We start from the raw sequence: 19,978 nt of genomic DNA on the forward strand, positions 1-19,978 counted from the left end.
GTTATGTTAGTTTGATATTTTTGACAAGAGATAAATGAAAAAATTTGTAAAATTGAATTTAGTTATTTAAGTCAAACAAGATGGTGGTTACATATGCACCTACTGCTCATAAGCTTCTTCAAGGAGTGTTTGCTGTGTACAAACCTTCAGGGGTAGCTATTTCATCCTTACTCAGAGAGGTTCAAGGAAGGCTTGTCCAAGGTAAACTGGTTAGTGTGGTCTTGTGTATTAAGTTGTTTATTTGTTGTTGTTGTCAATAAGCATACAATTGATTAATTTTTATTTTATCTTGTGAGATCGTTTTGTGGCACAGTAACTAAGTGTTGTCGGTTACATGTTATTGCATCAGATTGTAGCAGAGTAAGCCATGATGTTTTCTATGTAATAAATTTCAATACCTTATTTTAAATGTCATTACCTGTCAATGACAAACCTAATGAATGTGATTTTTAGATATTAATACCTTAGAACAAAGGCCACAGAAGCAGATGATTCTATTTAAACCAGCTTCAGAAACTCATCTCACCAAAGGAAGTCTCTTGGACTGTGATACTTCTGAGCCCTCAAATGATAAACTACATCATATGGTTCCTACATATGTTCCTGACTGGTTTGATCATCCTTTAGGTACCATTTCTTAAACTTGTGAATGCTTTAAATGTTGTTAAATGATTGTTTTTGTTTTAGTACAGGGTCCAAGATACAACAACGACAGTTTCCATATTTCAGCGGGCCACACTCTCGATGTCCATGCATGTGGTTTACAAGGTTGGATTACCAATTTGCTTTACATAATAATGTGGTTGTTATTATTGCATCAGGTAAATCAGTTTTTGATTTTGTGTTGCATCAGTGTTGGGTTTGCAAGAACAAGGTGAAGAAATACTGCAAAAAATGAAAAAGCTAAATCTTCCTCGTCGATACCAAGTCAAGGGCCAGTTTGGTTTGGCATCACTGACCTTCGGTGGGGAGTCCAGAATAGTAGAGAAAAGCACTTGGGACCATATTACTGAAGAAAAGATTACACGTGTACTGACTGTGCTTCAAGGCAAACACAGAAATGCTTGCATGGAGTAAGTAAAACTAAAAAATATGTGACCAAGTGGTTTTAACACATTTATAAAAAAAAAATTTTCCCTTGGCTTGACCTTTACAGGAAACATCTTGATCATGCAATAATCTGACAACACATTACATTTACCTCTCAAATCTGTTCTTTGCTGAGAAAACGGTTTATCATTTTCCTGCATGTTTTGATGGCTGCCATTTAACGAACTTATTAGATACTGACTTTTATAATTACAGGGCCTCTGGTTTAGACTTAAGTAGCCAGCAAGCATACAGACTAGCATCGAAAGGATTTTTGCGTCCGTATGTACCAACTGATTCAGTAATTATTGATATGAAGTTGACTTCGCTCAAACTTCCGGAATTTATACTTGGTAAGCTGGATAAAATAACACAGTCATTTTTTATCAATTTGTTACTTGCACTATGAAGGTCATGGTTCGGCAGCTTACAGCGCACTGGGTGATGTCATACAAAATTGTAGCATAGGTGATGCTACATCGTAATTTTTCCTTTTTTTGTGGTTGCCACATCTCATGTTTTTACATTATTCTATCATAGTACTGCACAAGCTGTCACCAATCCCAGATTTCCCGGTCCACAAATATGTTTAGTGGACGCAAATCTACACTTGTCTAATAGCCTTTCGTAACAATGCAATGCTCAAAAACATTTTGCAATAAAACTTGTTACAATACAAACTTTTCCATACCGCTGCATCTAACTACAGTATATAGGCAATTTCAGCTTGTGTCTTAATTTTTTGATTTCATCACACCAAACTATTTTCTGAAGTGCCATCAAATCCAAAAACTACTGTAGAGTAAATTGTTGTCTAGCGAGAATGTGTTACTGTACTGGAATAAATTTTATTGATTAGGCCAACTGATGCTCAATTTACACATGGCCTATCCACAATTGTGTTTGTCCTCTTGCTGCTAATTTTGTTTGATTGGAAGACGAAACACTACGGTAACACCTAAACAAATTCAGTTTATTTAAAGTTACCCTGCAACATTATCAATTAATCTTGTCAATAAATTTGTACATGCTGCTACGACCAAAATTTTTCAGAATGTAGTAAAAACTAGTTTCTGAATTAAGTGGCTGCTCTAGCCATCTGTCCTTAACATGAATTGCAAGAATACCCAATTGCATATTTTAAGCGTTATAGCTTTACCACATTTCTGCTGTTCATTAGTTGTGCATCTTTCTGCACAGGTTAGCGGTTATCGCCTTTTTGTTGATAAAGTCATTGTCAAAAAATGAATTAATATGATGGGGTTCTTAATAAGAACTTCTTATAACACTAGCAAAATGTAGAGAAGTTTTTTTTGAGTTCTGAGAGCATGTTGATTCTGATGGTGGTGGTACATTTACAGGCATTTTGTTGCTCTCACATATATCATACATTTGACATTGTCATGTTCGTGTTAGTCATGCAAACAGAGATGAAAGGTTTAAGTCATTGACTTGACCCTAGCCAGGTTTTTGTAAGATCGTTTGTTATTATCCAAAAATATTTACTCCAAAAATTGCATTGCAACATATTCTATTGAATGTGCAAAAATTTCATAAAAGGGGTAAAATTAAATGTTATGCGTGTAAAGTTACACTGCAAGTTCTTAAAATAACCTTAGTATCAACGTATAACAAAGTTTAATTGTGAATTGTAATTTGGTATGACTCGACTTGGATTTCGGCACTGAAAGATTTACATCACAGCCATTGAAATTGTTTCCATCGTCATAAATTAACTTTTTTGAACCCTGATATAAGTGTTATTGCAACTATTTGCCGGGAGAAGTAATGGTGTTATCTGTAACATAGTAATCATAATTTAAATTATCTAATTACTTTTTAAGTTACTGGAGTTCACATCTTTGTTTTCAATGAAACAAAAGGTGTTGTCATTGTTTGTGGAGGTTACAAACGATATTTCTTTTTGTCTGCAGATATTACTTGCATTCGGGAATCATGCATATTTATCAGAAAAATAATTCATCAAATCGGGTTGGAGTTGCGATCAAATGCTATCTGTACTCAGCTTCAACGTCAGCAAGATGCTGTATTTACCATCCATGATGAACTCACTTTATTGGGAAAGAACGTCAATGTGAATAATGTTATTGATTCCATAAACCACACCAACAACATACTTAGAAAGAGTGTCTTAAAAAGAAAACGATATTTTGCAAAGACATCTGTAAAGATGTTACAGCAAAACAAGAGCGATATACTTTTTCCTGAACCTTCTAAAAACAGCACTTCAGAAACTGTGAATAAAGCTTTTGATCACTTAGCTTCGTCATGATTATTCACAATAAAAGCATTTGAATTTTTATGGATCTGTCTTCTTTTCATCTAGCTAGCGAATTATATCACCGCAACCAATAATTTATTGCTTGTCAGGCACAAATGTAAATTAATATCATTATCCATATTTGCTTAAATGATAAAACTGCGTCATAAAATAAACTCATTGCGCAAAAATTACAATTGCAAATCTTGCGGAAAATAGATCAAAAAAACGTCGAATCATGGGAAACGGCAGATGCCAAACGAAATTCATTCTGCATAAGCACAGCATACATGCGATGAGGCAACTTGCGTGAAAAAGTTGATGGATAAGAGTTACTAGCACGAATGATAAACTCTCGCCCAGCTGGTTTTGGCAAAGGAGGGATCTCTTTTGGTAACCTAACATCTTCAGATTGTTCTGAACTCAAAGAGGACTCAGCCTCCACGACAATATTTTGCTGGTTTTGAAAATAATATTTTATAATGCAGCCAACCGGTCCAACCGCAGCTTCATCAAGGGGTACCTCAGGGTGTTCCAGAAGTTGTCGCACAAATGCATTCACTTGTGCCATGTCACCAAGATTTCGAAACTTGTGCTGTAATGACCTTGCTCTTTCTATCATAGTTTCAGCAAATGTGATTTGTCGAAAGAGGTCTTCCACTTTAGTTTGAATGTCTTTTGTCCATGGTTGAAATTGATTCGCGACAGACCCATACATGTGCCATTGTTTAAAGATTTGTGCAGCACGAGCTTCAATTTGGTTGCATATTAGTGGTAAGCTCGGCAAACTCTCTTTCATGGCATCGGATGCCAATCTTAAGACCAATAATGCTTCATGAGTGCAGACAGGAATTAACATTTGTGCTGCTTCTGCAGGTTTCAAATTGGTTAGAAAATGAAGTACCTTTTCTGCCTCCTTTGTATCATCAAATATACGTTTTTGCCTATGAGCAGGAACTGGTTTAGCTGATTTCCATGTAGTTACCCAAAGGTTCTGAGGGATTTTCATGCGCTGAGAAAGCTCTCCATTCTCAAAATCTCTAGGTGAGTACCAGCGTACAAAGTCTTCCAGTACACATCCTGGGTTGGCAGATTTAAAGGCTTCCATATCTGAACGCAGTGAAGCAGATTGCATTTTTGCCCTGACCTTTGAGCCCTCCTTTGTGTCACCTAATTTGGAGAAAACTTCTGCTTGTTCCTCTAACTGGTCTTCAGTTACTGGGGCATGGTCTTGAGTGTGAGGGATAAACAAAGAAGAATTACAATGCAGGAGATTCAAATCATCACATGGTTTTAGCCTGCCTTCTGCTGGGTATGATACATCAATGTCAACCATGCTATCTTTATTCTCATTAGTGCTATGTTCAACATCATCCCTAGATATTATAGCACCGTCTTCAGTTTTATTAGAGTTCACTGTAAATGACACCTGATCAAGTGACTGCTGTTCACTTATTTCTTGGTGCTGGTCACCACTGGTAATGTGTTTTTGTTCCGTGTCACCTAGATCAATATCGCTTTCACATTCAAAGAATTCATCTTCATCATCAGATTGTACTGAAAATTTTCCTCTGGAATCATTAGAAGACAACCTTTCGGAATGATTACTGCTAGCTGCAGCATTTTCTGATGTTTCCAAGTTACCATCATATTTGTCCACCTCTTTCAATGGAGTTGTTTCATTTTTTGATTCATCAGTTGCCATATGATTATTGTGGTTGTTTGATTCAGTTAAATCTTCTGAAATATCTACAAATGAGGGGTTTACTTTGAAATCTACTTCACTGCTAGATCTTGGTGATCGTTGTTCTCTGAGAACCTTCCTCTGAATACAACAATTGAGCATCTGTAATTTTTGGTGAAGTAAACATGTGTTTAGATCAGGTTTGCTGCTATCTATCCCAGGTAAACACTCTCCATTGTCAAGCATGGTTCTTAGCTCTGATACAAACACATGCCACACTTGTGCCAGGGCTGAAAGGCCTCCATGGCAAAGGTTCACTACGATAGCGCACATTGCTAAATGGTGAGTCAGGCTGTCAATTGGAGCAGCTTTTAATTTGTGGTAAAAAGTGTAGGTTGATGCCTGTTGCTGCTGCGATGAACTTTGTCTGCTATTTGTAGATTCTTGGAAAAACATGTATGATTTTATGTTGTTCAGCACTTCTCTTGGTATTCTTCCTCTGACTGCAGCAATCCTTCCTAGGGTGTATGCACTCTTTCGAAAAAGAGTTTGAGAATCCGTTACTACTTTTGTTAACCCAGATGCGAGTTTTACACCAGGCAACATGCCACCAGCAGAAGGATCTGTAATTTTCTCGAGGGCCTGACCTAAGTGTTTATCAGTTGTGTGGTCCTCCAAAACATTCAACAGGTCTGACATGGACTCAGTTCTATTTGTTGCTTTTATGAATTCATATAAATAGGAACTTAGTAAGCAGGTCAAGTCATCAGCATAGCAGAGTCTAACGACCCACCGTGGAGCTGACAATGGTTTGAAATCGCTGTGTATATCATTATCTATAACCAAATCACCAGTCATAGAAGGCCACACGGCTGCAAGTTGCAGTTCTGTAACTGGGTCTTCCAAGCATCCATACAACAACGTGCCAAAATGGCTGGCAACTGCTTCAGGATCTGGTGGTTTAGCTGGCCATTTCCCATCTATGCCCCAGTCATGTAAGACATACGTGAAACGAGCAGATACACGGGTTTCCCCAGATAACAGAGACGTCAATCCTATCTTGTTCTTAAATAGATAAAGAAGTCCAGACAAATAGGCATACTGCTGAGGACATTTCTTCAGATGGACCATCTCAAATTGAGTTGACATTCCTGTGCTTACTGCTTTACCTGCATTAATAAAAGCAAATAATTTAAATTAAGAGTGTAAAATAGTATAACCAATATGATCAAAGTGCAGGATTAATTGAAAACTGTTTATCTTTGGAAGTTAACTGCGTGTTGTCTTGCCATTTCATAGCATAGTATGAGCGAAGACGACGATTAATACAGAAAAATATACCTTCATACATTCTTCGCCAGTTTTCTTGGATCTGGACAAAAAATGGAACATCACATGACATATTATTCAGAGCAATAGATACAGAACTTGTCAAAAGATTGCATTTTGACTGATTTGTGATACCATTACTAGAGGATATTGACAAGATAAGAAAACATCTTAAACCATACCACCTGCAACATATGTAACATAATAAATAACACCACTTTCAGACTTTTACAATTTTAGTGTACATGTGTAGTAGGTTGGAGAAAATTTATCCCGCCAAAATAGCATAGCAAGTAGCAGCTATAAGAAATTTGATGGTCATTAGCCAGAAACATACATCTACGACAGAATTTGGAGCAAAATTGTTGGTAATCCATCGACTTATGGAAATGCGCTTCTCTGTTATTCATTTTAATTCTTGAACATTTTTGGAGTCTAGCATTTAAAACATACTTTGCAAACGCAACAACTTTCAATCTAATCCTTTGGAATAAAAAGTATATAGTGTTTGCCTTGAATTAATGATGTCAATGAAAATTAGCCACTTTGACAACTAACGGCTAATTTCATCTGGCTAAACCTTAAAGAAAATGGGTGAAATTCCCAACCTTACTATCTAAAGGGCACATACCTTGCAATACAATGTGCCCTAGCTGGAAAATCATTATCGATGCACATCATATCTTCAACATATTGTGGGAGTGGTATCTTGTCATCATCTTCCTCGTCCAATTCCTCAACAAATTGTTCTGTATCTGGCTTGAATTTCAGTCGATGCAAAGTCATGGTAAAGGGAACATTGGTAAACCTATTTACAAAAACTTTAACAATTACCCATATGACGCAGATTTTCCATAATGACTGAAATTAAGTAACTAACAGACAAAAAGGATGCAGCAGATATGGTAATCATTGTATATTCAGCAATAGAAAATTTCTGAGATACAAACTTCAAATGGGCAGTAACAGCCTCCCAATCTCCATTAGTAATTTCATTATTTTGGAGCGGCTGCAATTTGACATATGAAGTCAGATTCCAGTTGGTTATTATTTCTTCAATTTGAGTAATAAAACTTTCCCAATCTGAAGCATTTGTAAAGTCAGTTATCTCAAAAACTTCATCCTCTTGTACTACAGCATTTTCATCTTCAGATTCACTCATGATTATAAAATACGTAAATATCTATTCTCTTAAATAGCCTAAACGACTAAACACAAAACACTTAACTGGCAAGTCACGTCAGATCTGGGAACTATTGCTTGCACCAATACGTTAAAAGCGCTCACATCAAAACGTACTAATATACAATAAACCCCGCTTCATAGCTTCTAGACTCTAGAGAGACAGAAACCTGAGTCCATTTCTAAGTCAAGTCATCTCAGAGATGACTTGACTGGAGTCAGTTGTTTTTTATAATATGTCGACACTAAAGTGCTGTATAGCCTATATGTGAAAATGTGGCGCCGTGTCCCGTTGTCCTAATTGCCTCTCTACAAGTATTGACTACTATAAGAGTTTATAGTAAGAGCCTACAGATCTTACAGTGGATAGATCTATATAGTCTATAGATTAGTATATAGATCCTATAGCAGTCTATGCTGCAACGTTGCAGCATTCGCAGATAATTACGAGTTCGACCACCCGCCACACGCCACATTCAAACGCCAGAAACGCGAGGTCGTAAACACGTTACTTGATGCTAAAACGTTTCTATCAAAAGTTTCAAACCCTAAACACTTGCCCGATACACCCAACGTTACGCATTGCAAGTGAAGCTTGGAAAAGGGTCGTAAATTTCACGAGAAGCACAAAATGGGTTTTAAGGCGTTAGTATTGCTAGCTGATGGGGCAGAAGAAATGGAAGCAGTGATTGCGATCGATGTGATGAGAAGAGCTGAGGTGACGATCCCTTTCTCATGCTGCGCTTTTTTGCCACTGTGAAAATTGCTTTGCACGTAATTACTCCGTCATTGTTCACCAAAACCTTTCAGTAACGTTATTGTGCACTAAGGCTAAACTACAGTATTGCCTGTAGGCTATCATCATTGGTTATTATCAGTAACAGTTTTAAATAGTTGGCCTAGCCTATATAGACAATCATTGGTTCTCAACCTTTTTGTCTTTGGCGGACCCCTTTTGTTACCAACAAAGCATATGCGGACCACTACTGTTTTTAAATGTTTTAATAGATTTACTGTAATAAAGATATTACTGTATTACCAAATATTAGGCCTACCATATTTTCAGCACCCAAAAAGAGGACATTTTTTTTGCGGGCAAGTAAAACGAAAGTAGAATTGTTACGTTTGAGTTTGATGATGTTTTATACCAGGGGTAGACAAACTGCGGCTCGCCAGCATGTTTTTTGTGGCTCTTCTAGTCGAATCGCAAAATTCCAAAAAAACTGTAAAGGCTACCAAGAGTACCGTTTATGAACGTTTCTGTCTGTTTTTTTCTTTATTTAGGCCAGCATTTTGTTTATGACGTAACAATAGATATAGAATCCGAAATTGTTTTCAGATAAACAGTAGATTCTATACTCAATGGCAAAGGTGGTCAAAGTGCGCTTCGCTGACATGTTTTTTATGTGTCTTCTAGCTGAAAAGTAATATCCCAAAATGACTACTAATAATACAATAACCAAATTGACAATCATTACTGATTTTGCGGCTCGCTGGTGTTGATAGTTTTCCGCAAGCGACTCTTTCATTGAACAAGTTTGCAAACCCCTGTTTTATACATTTCCTTGGTAGTTGCAGGCGAAAGTTCCAAAAACAGACAAAAAAACAACAAATCAATTTATTTTTCGGATTCAGCCCATGAAAACGTTGCGGTTCCCTTAACTTTTGCCAATAAGGAATGATCATTTTTAACGAGATCGTGAAATAGTTTACACTAAAAATCATTGAAATTATAGACAACCGTCAAGATGCTCGAAACTGATCTAACTACTGTATTATAGACTGTCTTTTTCTTTGCACCATTGTGGCTGCATCAAAGAAAAAATGCGTTCAACATTTGCATTATGGGCCATAATGCTAAAGTAAAATTGCACGATTTTTAACAAGATCAAGAAAGTAGGGCTGGTAGGGCAATTTGTTGGAAAACCTTTTTTCAAACAGCAATTCAGCATGTTTCATGGCTACAGTAGGCCTAATTGTTTGGAAATAAATACAACGTCTCGCCTAAAAGTCCTGTTGAAACTTGAAAGTATAAGCAACTAACTCGAAATGCGAAAAAAGAGGACATTTGGGCATTTTTGAGCGTCCTCGGAGGACCATTTACTTTTCTTGAGAAAAGAGGACAAATCCTCCTAAAAGAGGACGTATGGTAGGCCTACCAAATATACCCTGCTAAATTTAGGTAAATTTCTGACAGATTTGATGAAAATTGTTACAACATAAAGGAAAATTATGTTGCCTGCATGCCTTGCATAGGAACAGTGTTTTTTTTAAGGTGTTTTGGGGGACCGAAACGGTCCATCAAATTTCTCCAGCGGTTTCCCAAAATTTGGACTTGCAACTTACTACTACTATTTTTTGGTATTTAAATGAAACACTTGCGGTCTCTTAAAACTACTTAGCGGTCACCCAAACCAAACCTTAAAAAAAAACCTGCATAGGAATGCAACTGTATGAAAACCATAATCATTTCACGGCACAAATAATCATCTGCTGGCAATTGCACCGCACTTTGCCCCCATAGCTAGTTTTGTCTTCGTAGGCCCCAGTTGAGAACCACTGGACTATATAAAATTCAATCACTTTAAAACTGTGCCCTAAAAGTAAAATTTTAACGTGTTGTGCCAACAATTGATCAGCAAATATATTTTTATGAACTTTGTACGGAATGTTTTAGATTTCAGTCACAGTTGCAGGTTTAACAAGTGCAGGCACTGTGACATGTAGTCGTCAAGTAAAAATTGTACCTGATGCAGATCTTGCAACTGCAATTCAAAATGGTCCCTATGATGCAATTGTTATGCCTGGTGGGCTACAAGGAGCAAACGCTTTAGCCAAGGTATGCAACAAAAGATGTGTAGTTGTTTTATTCATTTAAAAGTGTTGGACTCATGAGGGATGAAACATGTGCTATAATTATTTTCTTTCTATTCAGGTTATCAAGTGATGACTTTTTTGTGTTTCACATATCTGTGTTTATTTGTTCTAGGCGCAATCTGTGAAGGAGATTTTACTTGAGCAAGATAAGGCAAATAGAGTTATTGGAGCAATCTGTGCAGCTCCAATTGCACTGAAAGCGCATGGAATAGGTTTTGGTAAAAATATCACTTCCTATCCAAGTCTCAAAGAAAGAATGGAAGGTATGCTATTATTGCTACAGTATTAGATACTTAGTTAGTATGCATTGTTTTCAGTCTAATTTAATTACAAAAGATAAAAGAAAAGATATTGGCTTAACTGGATTGTGTTTTGATTTTTTCACTGTAAATGTTTATGCATGGCACAATTGCAAAAGAAATTGTGCTTTAGGTTATGCTTATGGAGAAGCTTGTGTTGTCAAAGATGGCAATTTGATCACTAGTCGTGGACCTGGTACGGCTTTTGAATTTGCATTATCGTTAGTTGATGCTGTCTGTGGAAAAGAAATTAGAGACAGAGTGGCCACTCCGATGCTTTTGGAATAATTATGTCAGCCTTGTCATTTATCTTGAATTTCTTTTTCTGAATACTTTTTTGTTTGGTTCATGGCAAAACACTTTATCGGTGGATACAATCGATTAATTTGCTGTTATTTTTTGTGTTGGTAGTATACTTAAATTGTTAGTTTTATCATTGTGTTGATGTGGTGCATTTAATGCAACTGTGCTTAATGATAAGTTCTATAAGTTCCATTCTGGATGCTCTACTGAAATTTTTTATGAGTGTTATCTTTGCCAGAGCTACATTGTAGAGTGGGTGTGCAGTTATTAATTATGTGCATAACTGCAAATCTGCTTTGGTGTGTTAATTCCAACTGCAAATACTGGTATATTATGTTTACTATCCCATCCCGCAGGAGCTGATTTGCAGTAACGTAGCTGGAAATTAGCAGCGTTTTGGGAACAAGAACAATTCATGCAACAACTTAGGTGTGATATTGAAGCAAATTAAAATACTCATTTGTGGTATAAAGCCCACTCTGCTTGTAGCTGATCACTCTTGTGCCACTGTTTCTGATATATTGTATTTCTATACATTTCCCTCTATGACGTTATAGGCACATTGAAGCATAAGACACAAGAAATAGAAACATGAATGTGATGCCAAAAATGAACTTTCACTTGTTTGTACAGAAAATTCAACCACTAGGTTGGTGCATGAAAAAAATCCAAAAATTACTCCTAAAATTAATTGGCTCAAAATTATAAACCATTGATGTTGGCAGATCTATCAGGCTAATGACACAACTGTTACATGCATGGATAACGTCTATACTTCCATCCTTATACAAACCATTAAAAAAACGTTTTATGGAATACTTTCAATAGGTATAAAATTGTCATGTTCAGCTAATTTCACCACCATATTTCATCTTGAAAAAACATTACAACGCACTTTTTATCAAATTAAATTCCTGGTCTTTTACTTTGTTAACAATTTGATATAATAAAATGTTCATCAAATCTTATTGATATGAAAAGTTGACATTTTTTTCAAAGTTAAGTAAAGCATTCCAAAGAAAATTTATATACAAAAATTTGAACTAGTGAAATGTACACCATGAACCGCAAGCTTCCTAGCAAAGTCTGTTGTACCCTTAGCAGCTATTCAAAACCAACTAATTCACTTAAAAAGTTTAGCAAAAGCTTTTTTAAAGAAAATAATGAATTTGTTACAAGAAAGAATTTGCACATGGTATAAAAGATCACCAGCAAGAATACTCAGTCTTATTAATCAATTTGTAATTTGTGGACAACATATATTAACATATACAAGGAATAATGACAGAATAAAAAAACCAGTAATGAATGCTATTTTAGTTACTCATGTTAGTGTCTTCGATTAATCATATAATTGTTTTTCATACTATTTTCAAGTTTATTTTTGGGGTTGCCATAACAATTCCCAAATAAGCTTTTCCAGTATTTCCAGATCAGCTTTATATTTCGTCTGTAACTGTTTCAATTTTGCCACCGGAAACTTCTTTAGTTCATCAAGTTCATAATGCTGATGTAAGAACTTGCAACTAGCATCACCATCACCAGCTATGTCGGCCGAGGTTAATTTGCTCTCTAAAAGGTGACATCTTTCCGCAGCCATTTTCCCACGCTCCTCCGATAATCGTGCCCTTTCATTTGCATCAGTTGCTTCCCGCTTCCATGCATCACAAGCGGCCTTTGCTTGATTCCATGAATCTTGCCACTGTTTGCATTTCTGCTGCATTCTTTCAAGTTCCACAATACTCACCATGCCACTGCCTAATGATCCACTTTGGCCCCCTGGTATGTGAAAATTGGATGAATGTGGCATGGATGGAAATCTTCCACCGGGCAAAGAACTTCCAGCACTTGGAAAGTTCACAGCATTTCCTAAAAGAGGAGGCGATACAGAAGACAATCCAGCATGGACAGTATTTCGCATCATTTGATCTTGTGGTATGTTAACTGGGTCCGACATTGGGAATAAAGTGGAGCCCATATTAGAATCATGACTAGCTGATTTGCTGTGCGACCACATGCGTACTGTCATATTCTTATCATCACTCTTTTCTTGACGATATGAATCATCTACATCTTTCAATGCATTGTCTACAACAGAATCTACAGTTTCATCTGGAGGATAAAATGGTGGTGCATCACTGTTCAATGAATTGAAATGCTTTGGCAGAAGGTTTGGTGGTGATGAGTTTGTACTGGAAAAGCTTCCAATCATATTTGTAGTTTGAGTAACTGTCATTCCTGGCCAAGGAGTATTAGACCCAATGCTACCAAAACCATGACTATTTCCAAAACTAGCTTGATCACTTACACTGCTACGCTCTGATCCAGGCGCCTTTGAATATGCCGTAACTCCAAGACTTTTTCCGTTTCCTAGTGATCCCATCACAGGTTTAGAAATGGGTGATGGGCATGGTGGCAGACTTTTACTGGCATTCCGTGTCAATATTTCTGAATTATCATGCAAGCTGTTAGTAAGTCCGGTCCACGCTTGATGGTTGTTTAATAACGTACTTTGGTCAAGATGATGTGTCTCCACAGAAATGCTTTTCCCATGATCTACAGCTTCACTAAAACTACCAAAATTGTTATCTGTGGTTAACTGGTTAAACGAACCGACAAGGCCACTTGCTGGTGCTGGGTCTTCAACAATACGTATTTCTTGTTCCACATGCGCAAATGCACAAAATGGTCCTCTTGGACAATAACCAGATTGCACCATATCATGGCATTTTGTGCTTTTATATATCTCTGGATGAAACTGCTGTTCCGTTCTTGTATGGCAGAACAAGCAATTATCTCCTTTCTCACAGCAGGATGGATCTTTCCAGTCATCACCCTGTTTTACTGTTGGACATGGGCTTGATCTACATAGTGAGAAATAAAACATCAGTCATGATTGCTAGAATGAGAACATTTGTTATTCAGGTCTGTTCAAACTTTAAGATGACCAATGAAAAGGCTAAATTCCATTTAAAACGTGGAAAATTGTAATTATAAGAAATGTCAGCTAAAACTTGTGCAATTTGTGCAACCTTTCAAATATCTCTATCCTAGTGATGTAAACACTTTGTTTTGTAATGTCTAAATTTAAGTCGTGTGTTAAACAAATAAAACAATTTTACATTATTTTCTAGGTTATACAACCTACATGTAATTAAGTGAAAATGAGTAAAATTTATTCACTAACAGATTTGGATCATGCAACCTGACGAGTACCAAGCTTAAGTTGATTACCTGTATTTAAATTTTTTAGGATTTCGTCTTCTATCCTTTGTATTATGATATTGTGGGCAGGCATAACCCTGACGACATAACCTAGGTGGTCTCTTGCACCATTCCGTTTTATAGTTAGCCAAAACATAATTAGCATCTTGCCATTTTGGATCCTCATTCACAATTTTTTCTGCTAAATTCACAGTCTCGGGTTTTATTTGATCGAAGCTTGAAGCACTAGAGCTTTCTAATCCCTGTTGTTCACGTATGTCATACACAGGTGGCCTAAGATCATGTGCACCATGAGCAAATGCACAGTGGGGTCCATTCTTGACACAATTGCCTCGAGAATCAGTTTCGTGAATGCAGGTTCCAGTTTTGTAATATCGCAAATGATATCGCCTTTCTGTGTCACCGGTGTTCCTGCACACAAGGTGTAAGATCAGTTTTAAACATTCAACAACTAGAAGTAGTTTACAAGAAAACACATTCATATATCAAAAGAATCATTGCTTCATAGCTATCACAGAAATAAGTTACTTGCTAATCTTTATGGTAATTGGTAAGTACTTAAACATTGTGACTTTTTTCTATTAAAAAGAGTATACTGTTGCCAAACCTTTCACAATAACTTTAAATATTATGGAAGGTTCTGAATAAGAGATAGTTCAAAATAATGGAAAACAAAAACTGCATCGTTAGTACCTATGAATGTATGGACATTCATCACCATCTGGGCATATTCCAGTAGTTTCATCATATTTGCTGCAATAAACGTCTGCACTGTAATTAAAAGTTCCATCTCTTTTTCGAAGTGGTCGTCTTCTTCGTTGATTGGAAAAATGCCAGTGGAAGCAGGTAAATGGTCTATGCTGGGTGCATTTGTGTTGCAAAAATAATGGGCATTGGTTGACACGAAATTCTTTCAAATATGTGTAATGAAATGGCTTCTCTGACTGAGGTGGAGTAGTTGCCATCGCAGTTCCTGTTTAGTAGTAGTAGTAGTAGACATACAAATCAAAAATATTAGCACTACATTTTCCTGTTGCATAAAATTACATCAATAAAATATTAATTTGTACTACCTAGCGGATATTACTGTATTATAACAGTTGTACTGAAAACTTGCTAAATTTATTTCCTTAAAGTTGGAAAGTCATAGGCCTATACCTGCTGACCTGTTTCATTTTCATAGGCTAAAACGGACAAATAGTTCGTCAAACACAAAAAATGATTAACTTCATTTTCAAGTTCAAGCATGTTTATATCTACGAGATGTACATAACCAAGGAAATTCCCAAAACTGTTTACAAGCAGTTGATGCAAACGTAACAGAGAAGCCCTTTCTTGCAAAAGAGTGCGTTACAGGCTTAACAATTGGATATAGCATATCTAACCATACGTATCCCTACCCTAACGTTAATAGCTGTTTGTTTTCTACTTCCATTTCACGTTACTTTCCAAGTAACTTTTGTATTTTCATCGCTAACTGATATAGCCGACATTTGCAAACATGAAGAGGAAAAGAAAATGGTTTGTCAATAAAAAACATCTACGTTCTACCTTACCTGTTTTTATTATGACGTTGTTGGTTATGCATTCAACCATGAAGATCGGCAGGGCAGCGAAAACAAAGGTTTTTCGTCATTAAAAGACGTGGTTAAGGTTGACTTTAGCAAAGTTTCATTTACCTTAGCAAAACACAACGTACCTCTATGCTTGTGATAATTATCAATTGTAAAACTTACTCATTTGATACTTAATCATCTCCCTTAATAGCGTTTAAATTGTAAAACATCAAGACAGCATCTCCCAAACGGGGTGCTTCGCGATCTGTCAAGGGTGCCGCCTGATTTCAGACAAAACAAGGGATTTAGCCGTACGGCGTGATATTTTATTATCACAAACACTTCGTTTATAACAATTGTTTTGTTTTAAAAGCTCCGAGGTGGACATTTTGCACACAACCGGTAATCAGCTTGTTCAGCTGATTACCCACAATCAGCTTGTTCATGAACGATGCAAAAACAGGAATTGAAAAGCAATTTCGAGCACCGCGGATTTTTTGTTGACCAAGGGTGCCCCAAACGAAAAAGGATAGGAGTCACTGTGTTAAGGAGAGTGCAACGGTGATGGTTGAAATGAGAGAAACCCTACTTCGCCCACTGCCACGAAAGGGTGAGCAAGAGATTTTGTATGCTATATGGCGGTCTGTTCAAGGAGCATGTGTATTATGCGTGTGTACGCTATGTGCATCATGTTGACTGGAATTTTCAAAGAAGTTCTCATATGACCTTGTGCTAAGTGTCATATTTAACCCTTATTCTGTGACGATAAGAAGATATTATACTGTGTTGTTTACGAAAATCGCTTTCATGAAACGTGACATAACAATTGTGCATGCCTAATGCCTATATTACGTGAGTCAGTCGCAGTTATTCAATCAATTCGTGTGTTAAGAAAATAGCACAGCAGCATTTTTGCTGTAGCTGCTGTGCCAATGTTTTATCTAAATGTATTCGTTCAAAGAAGCTTCAATATAATCAGAATATACAGTTGTCATTCTTGTGCAACCAATTCGCTAAGGTGAACAATTAAGTCCAAGATTAAGAAAAGCGTACAACGACCTTACGAGACTCATATATCATCGAGGACAGTAAACATTTCTACTAACAAACATTGTAGTGAAGTGGTCGCCCTTACATGTTAAGGTACGACAAACAACCATTTCCTTACAATTCCTACGGAATTTTTGTGCATATCTGATGATGTTGTAAACTAATGTGCTATATTTTGGCCGTGTTAGTATATGAGACATACCCTATTCTATTACTTTCGAATTACGTCATACGTTGCTACAGCGCTCAACGTGGCAGTTCTCAATATTCAGTCTAGCATTGGCAGTCAAACTGAACGCATCTCTATTTTGTGCTCTGGAAGCAGTAACCGTTTTGTTGTGAATCAATTATATACAGTAATTATACTAAAGAACATTGTCAGTTTGGTTATTGTACTGTGATGCTCAACTAGTCCATCAGTGCTTAACGAACACGCGCATCAATGGAGTCAGGCTAATGAACAATCGAATCAATCAAATAATTACAACCAAAACAATCTAGTAAGAACACTGATAGTTGATACAACCTATAGTCGTAAAAGCCAAACCTTAAAAAACCTGTTCATGTTACCGGAAAAAAAGAATATTAGCTTTGGGCTGTGGCATAGGAAGCTTATTCGTCCGGGGTGATTGATAAATAATTTTACAACTTTTCCTTTTATGTACTTGGGCTTATGCAATTTGTTAATTTCCAATTTAGTTTTTTGATTTTTCTTTTAAGGATATTAAAATTTGTTCAATTCTGTACGGATATTTTACGGACCTTACCGAAGAAACTAAATTTAGGGAAATGAACAGTTTCTTTTCTTTGTAGGTTTAACTATCGTGGGTTTAGTGGCCGTGCTAGCTGTTATCAGCAATTGTTACTTTAAGCTTTGAGCACGTTTTAAGCCTTCTCGGCTTTTTCGCTTTTTCCCGTTCATTGACGCATGCTAACAACAACTGGCTTAATTTTTTCGTTCCCACCGCGCTTTTGACGAAAAATAAAATGATTGAAATTGAAAAAAAACGTTTTAACCATGATCTGAAGAAAGTCTTTGCACGATTTAATCTCGGCGTGAAAACTCTTGTTACCAGCTGCATGTCTGCGTGGATTTTCCTATTGACAGGTGCGTTTCCGGTATTAAGCTGTGTAGCAGAGTATAGACTAACTTATAACAAAATATCAGGCTGCTACAATTCTACAACACTTAATTATTCTGATCTAAACCATTATGAAATCTATTTTATACTATAGTAAACTATTGCATTTATACGTGTAAGTTTTGTTTTATTGCGGTCTATAGTTCCGGTGTCATGCAAAATTTGTTGGGAGCATTGTGACGTAAAAATGTCGCATAATGCAGAGTAAGTTTTCTGATGAAAAACTTTGTTTTCCTTCTAAATTTGTTAGTTTTGCTTACTTGTTTGTAACTTAAGTTTCTAATCTTGTAAGTTTTTCCCCAAACCCGACGGCAATCTCCAAGGCTATTGAACGGAAAACTTATCCTGACTTATGCGATATCTCAATGTCACAGTGCCTGGAACAAATTTGACACAACATCGGTGTAATGATAAAATCTGTCCTACAGCCAAAACCTGTCCCCCATTTTGACGTCATACATTTGATTTTTATTGAGGTTTTGAATCAGTAGAACACGATAGCTAGGCTGCTGGTGCAGTTAGAATATTGAGTATTAAGCACTGGCATACTGAATACTGATCCAAATTAAAATTAAAAGTTTGGATAACTTCTTTATAATAACTGAGTAAGCGGTCGGCTTTACACTCCGCAGTTAAAGAAACAAACCAATAACTATAAATATACAAATATATAAACAACAATGAAACAGCTATACTTTACTCAGCAGTCAACCGCAAAATTATGCCCATCACAAGTCTTATGTTGTTAGAAAGAACGGCCGAGAAGTCAGCACTTAGAAGAAACGGAGGATGAAGTGTTCAATATCCTTACTCAGCCAACTACGCTAGCCGCTGGTCAGGTTACTGCTCCTTTTCCGCTGATTCAAAACCATAATTAGATTTAAATATATGACGTCACAATGGAGGGGACAAGTTTTGGCACTACAGCCATTTGGTGCCAAATTTGTTCCGGGCATTGTGACGTAAAGATGTCGAATTATAATTCAGCGCAAGTTTTTCGATCAAAACCTTGTATTCCTGGTGAGTTTGTATGCAGTGTGTTCTTGTTCGTAAGTTAAGTTGGTAACCTTGTAAGTTTTCTCTGAACCCGAGGACAATCTCCGAGGTTTTCTAGCGAAAAAATTACGCTGAGTCATGCCAAACCTCTACTTCATAATCGGGGAACAAATTTAACATGACACCGACAAGAAAGTTAAACCACTTTTAACCCTGTTCACCTGGATCAGTGAACAGGATTAAGCTTCATTAATACAAAATTGGGAGGCCTTGCCCATAGAGAATATTAAGCCTAGGTCGGCAGCGCCACCGGGTATCGGAAACGGAAGGCGTTGTGCAAACCATGCGAAGTTGCACACTAAATTTTCAAAAGTATAGGTTTACAGCATGCGCAGAAATCTATTAACTTTAGGTATTTGTTCTGTACCACTCTTCCTACCGTATTGTTTGAAAAATCCGTTAACTTGCATCACTTGAACATTCGATACAAATGAATTTGTGTCCAAGTTCACGGTGGGGTGCTCTTGAGATGCCGTTATAATAGGCAAATTTTACTGTAATATTGTAACTTATCAGCGGTTTCTTACACGTGCTAGGATATCACTTGAGACTGATTCACAATAGCTTTCAAACGCGTAGAACACGGACATTTATAGCTTACACTCCACATAGTAGTAAATAAACATAATGCACAAAGTCCACATGGCGCACGGGCATATTTTAGAATTGCCTTATTTCGTATGGCATCAGAATCTTTATTCTTGCAGTTCGGACTAAGAAAAGTTTTCGCACACTTAAACTCGGCGATGATTCTCCCTCGCTCGATTCCGGTTTACCAAGCTTGTGTTTGTGACTTCGTGCAAGTTCTAACAGTAACGAACAGTTTTATGTTCGCTTTCTCGATTAGTTTTGCCCGAAATTGGAACTGTTTACCAGGACCACCAAATAGAGAGTCTGGGTCCTCG

General features: G+C 36.8%; 4 protein-coding genes across 6 annotated transcripts; 2 read left to right on the forward strand and 2 right to left on the reverse strand.

The window, feature by feature from the left end:
* Window positions 1-65: 65 nt before the first annotated feature.
* Window positions 66-3,412, forward strand: LOC143445369 (pseudouridylate synthase TRUB2, mitochondrial-like). The gene is made up of 6 exons (XM_076944425.1): window positions 66-201; window positions 454-627; window positions 688-768; window positions 854-1,073; window positions 1,306-1,442; window positions 3,024-3,412. The coding sequence occupies exons 1-6, from the start codon at window positions 81-83 to the stop codon at window positions 3,380-3,382; spliced, it is 1,092 nt and encodes a 363-aa protein (XP_076800540.1). The 5' UTR covers window positions 66-80; the 3' UTR covers window positions 3,383-3,412.
* LOC143445367 (rab3 GTPase-activating protein catalytic subunit-like) lies at window positions 3,140-7,791 on the reverse strand. 2 transcript variants are annotated; one of them, XM_076944422.1, is made up of 4 exons: window positions 7,334-7,791; window positions 7,015-7,191; window positions 6,396-6,568; window positions 3,140-6,223 (listed from the first exon to the last, which is right to left on the reverse strand). In XM_076944422.1, the coding sequence occupies exons 1-4, from the start codon at window positions 7,543-7,545 to the stop codon at window positions 3,591-3,593; spliced, it is 3,195 nt and encodes a 1,064-aa protein (XP_076800537.1). In that variant the 5' UTR covers window positions 7,546-7,791; the 3' UTR covers window positions 3,140-3,590. The 2 variants fall into 2 exon arrangements, with proteins under 2 accessions (XP_076800537.1, XP_076800538.1); XM_076944423.1 differs by lacking the exon at window positions 7,334-7,791 and having other exon boundaries at window positions 6,396-6,426; window positions 7,015-7,132.
* Window positions 7,792-8,077: 286 nt separating this feature from the next.
* On the forward strand, window positions 8,078-11,236 carry LOC143445371 (protein/nucleic acid deglycase DJ-1-like). Of its 2 annotated transcripts, none has more exons than XM_076944427.1 (4): window positions 8,078-8,283; window positions 10,243-10,404; window positions 10,555-10,705; window positions 10,875-11,236. In XM_076944427.1, exons 1-4 carry the CDS (start codon window positions 8,197-8,199, stop codon window positions 11,027-11,029), a joined length of 555 nt encoding a protein of 184 aa, XP_076800542.1. In that variant the 5' UTR covers window positions 8,078-8,196; the 3' UTR covers window positions 11,030-11,236. The 2 variants fall into 2 exon arrangements, with proteins under 2 accessions (XP_076800542.1, XP_076800543.1); XM_076944428.1 differs by having other exon boundaries at window positions 8,155-8,339.
* Window positions 11,237-11,549: 313 nt separating this feature from the next.
* Window positions 11,550-15,320, reverse strand: LOC143445368 (RING finger protein unkempt homolog). The gene is made up of 3 exons (XM_076944424.1): window positions 14,963-15,320; window positions 14,279-14,680; window positions 11,550-13,908 (listed from the first exon to the last, which is right to left on the reverse strand). The coding sequence occupies exons 1-3, from the start codon at window positions 15,232-15,234 to the stop codon at window positions 12,423-12,425; spliced, it is 2,160 nt and encodes a 719-aa protein (XP_076800539.1). The 5' UTR covers window positions 15,235-15,320; the 3' UTR covers window positions 11,550-12,422.
* Between the last annotated feature and the right edge of the window lie 4,658 nt (window positions 15,321-19,978).

The sequence above is a fragment of the Clavelina lepadiformis genome, chromosome 2 (genome assembly GCF_947623445.1).
Source record: "Clavelina lepadiformis chromosome 2, kaClaLepa1.1, whole genome shotgun sequence".
NCBI lineage: Eukaryota > Metazoa > Chordata > Ascidiacea > Aplousobranchia > Clavelinidae > Clavelina > Clavelina lepadiformis.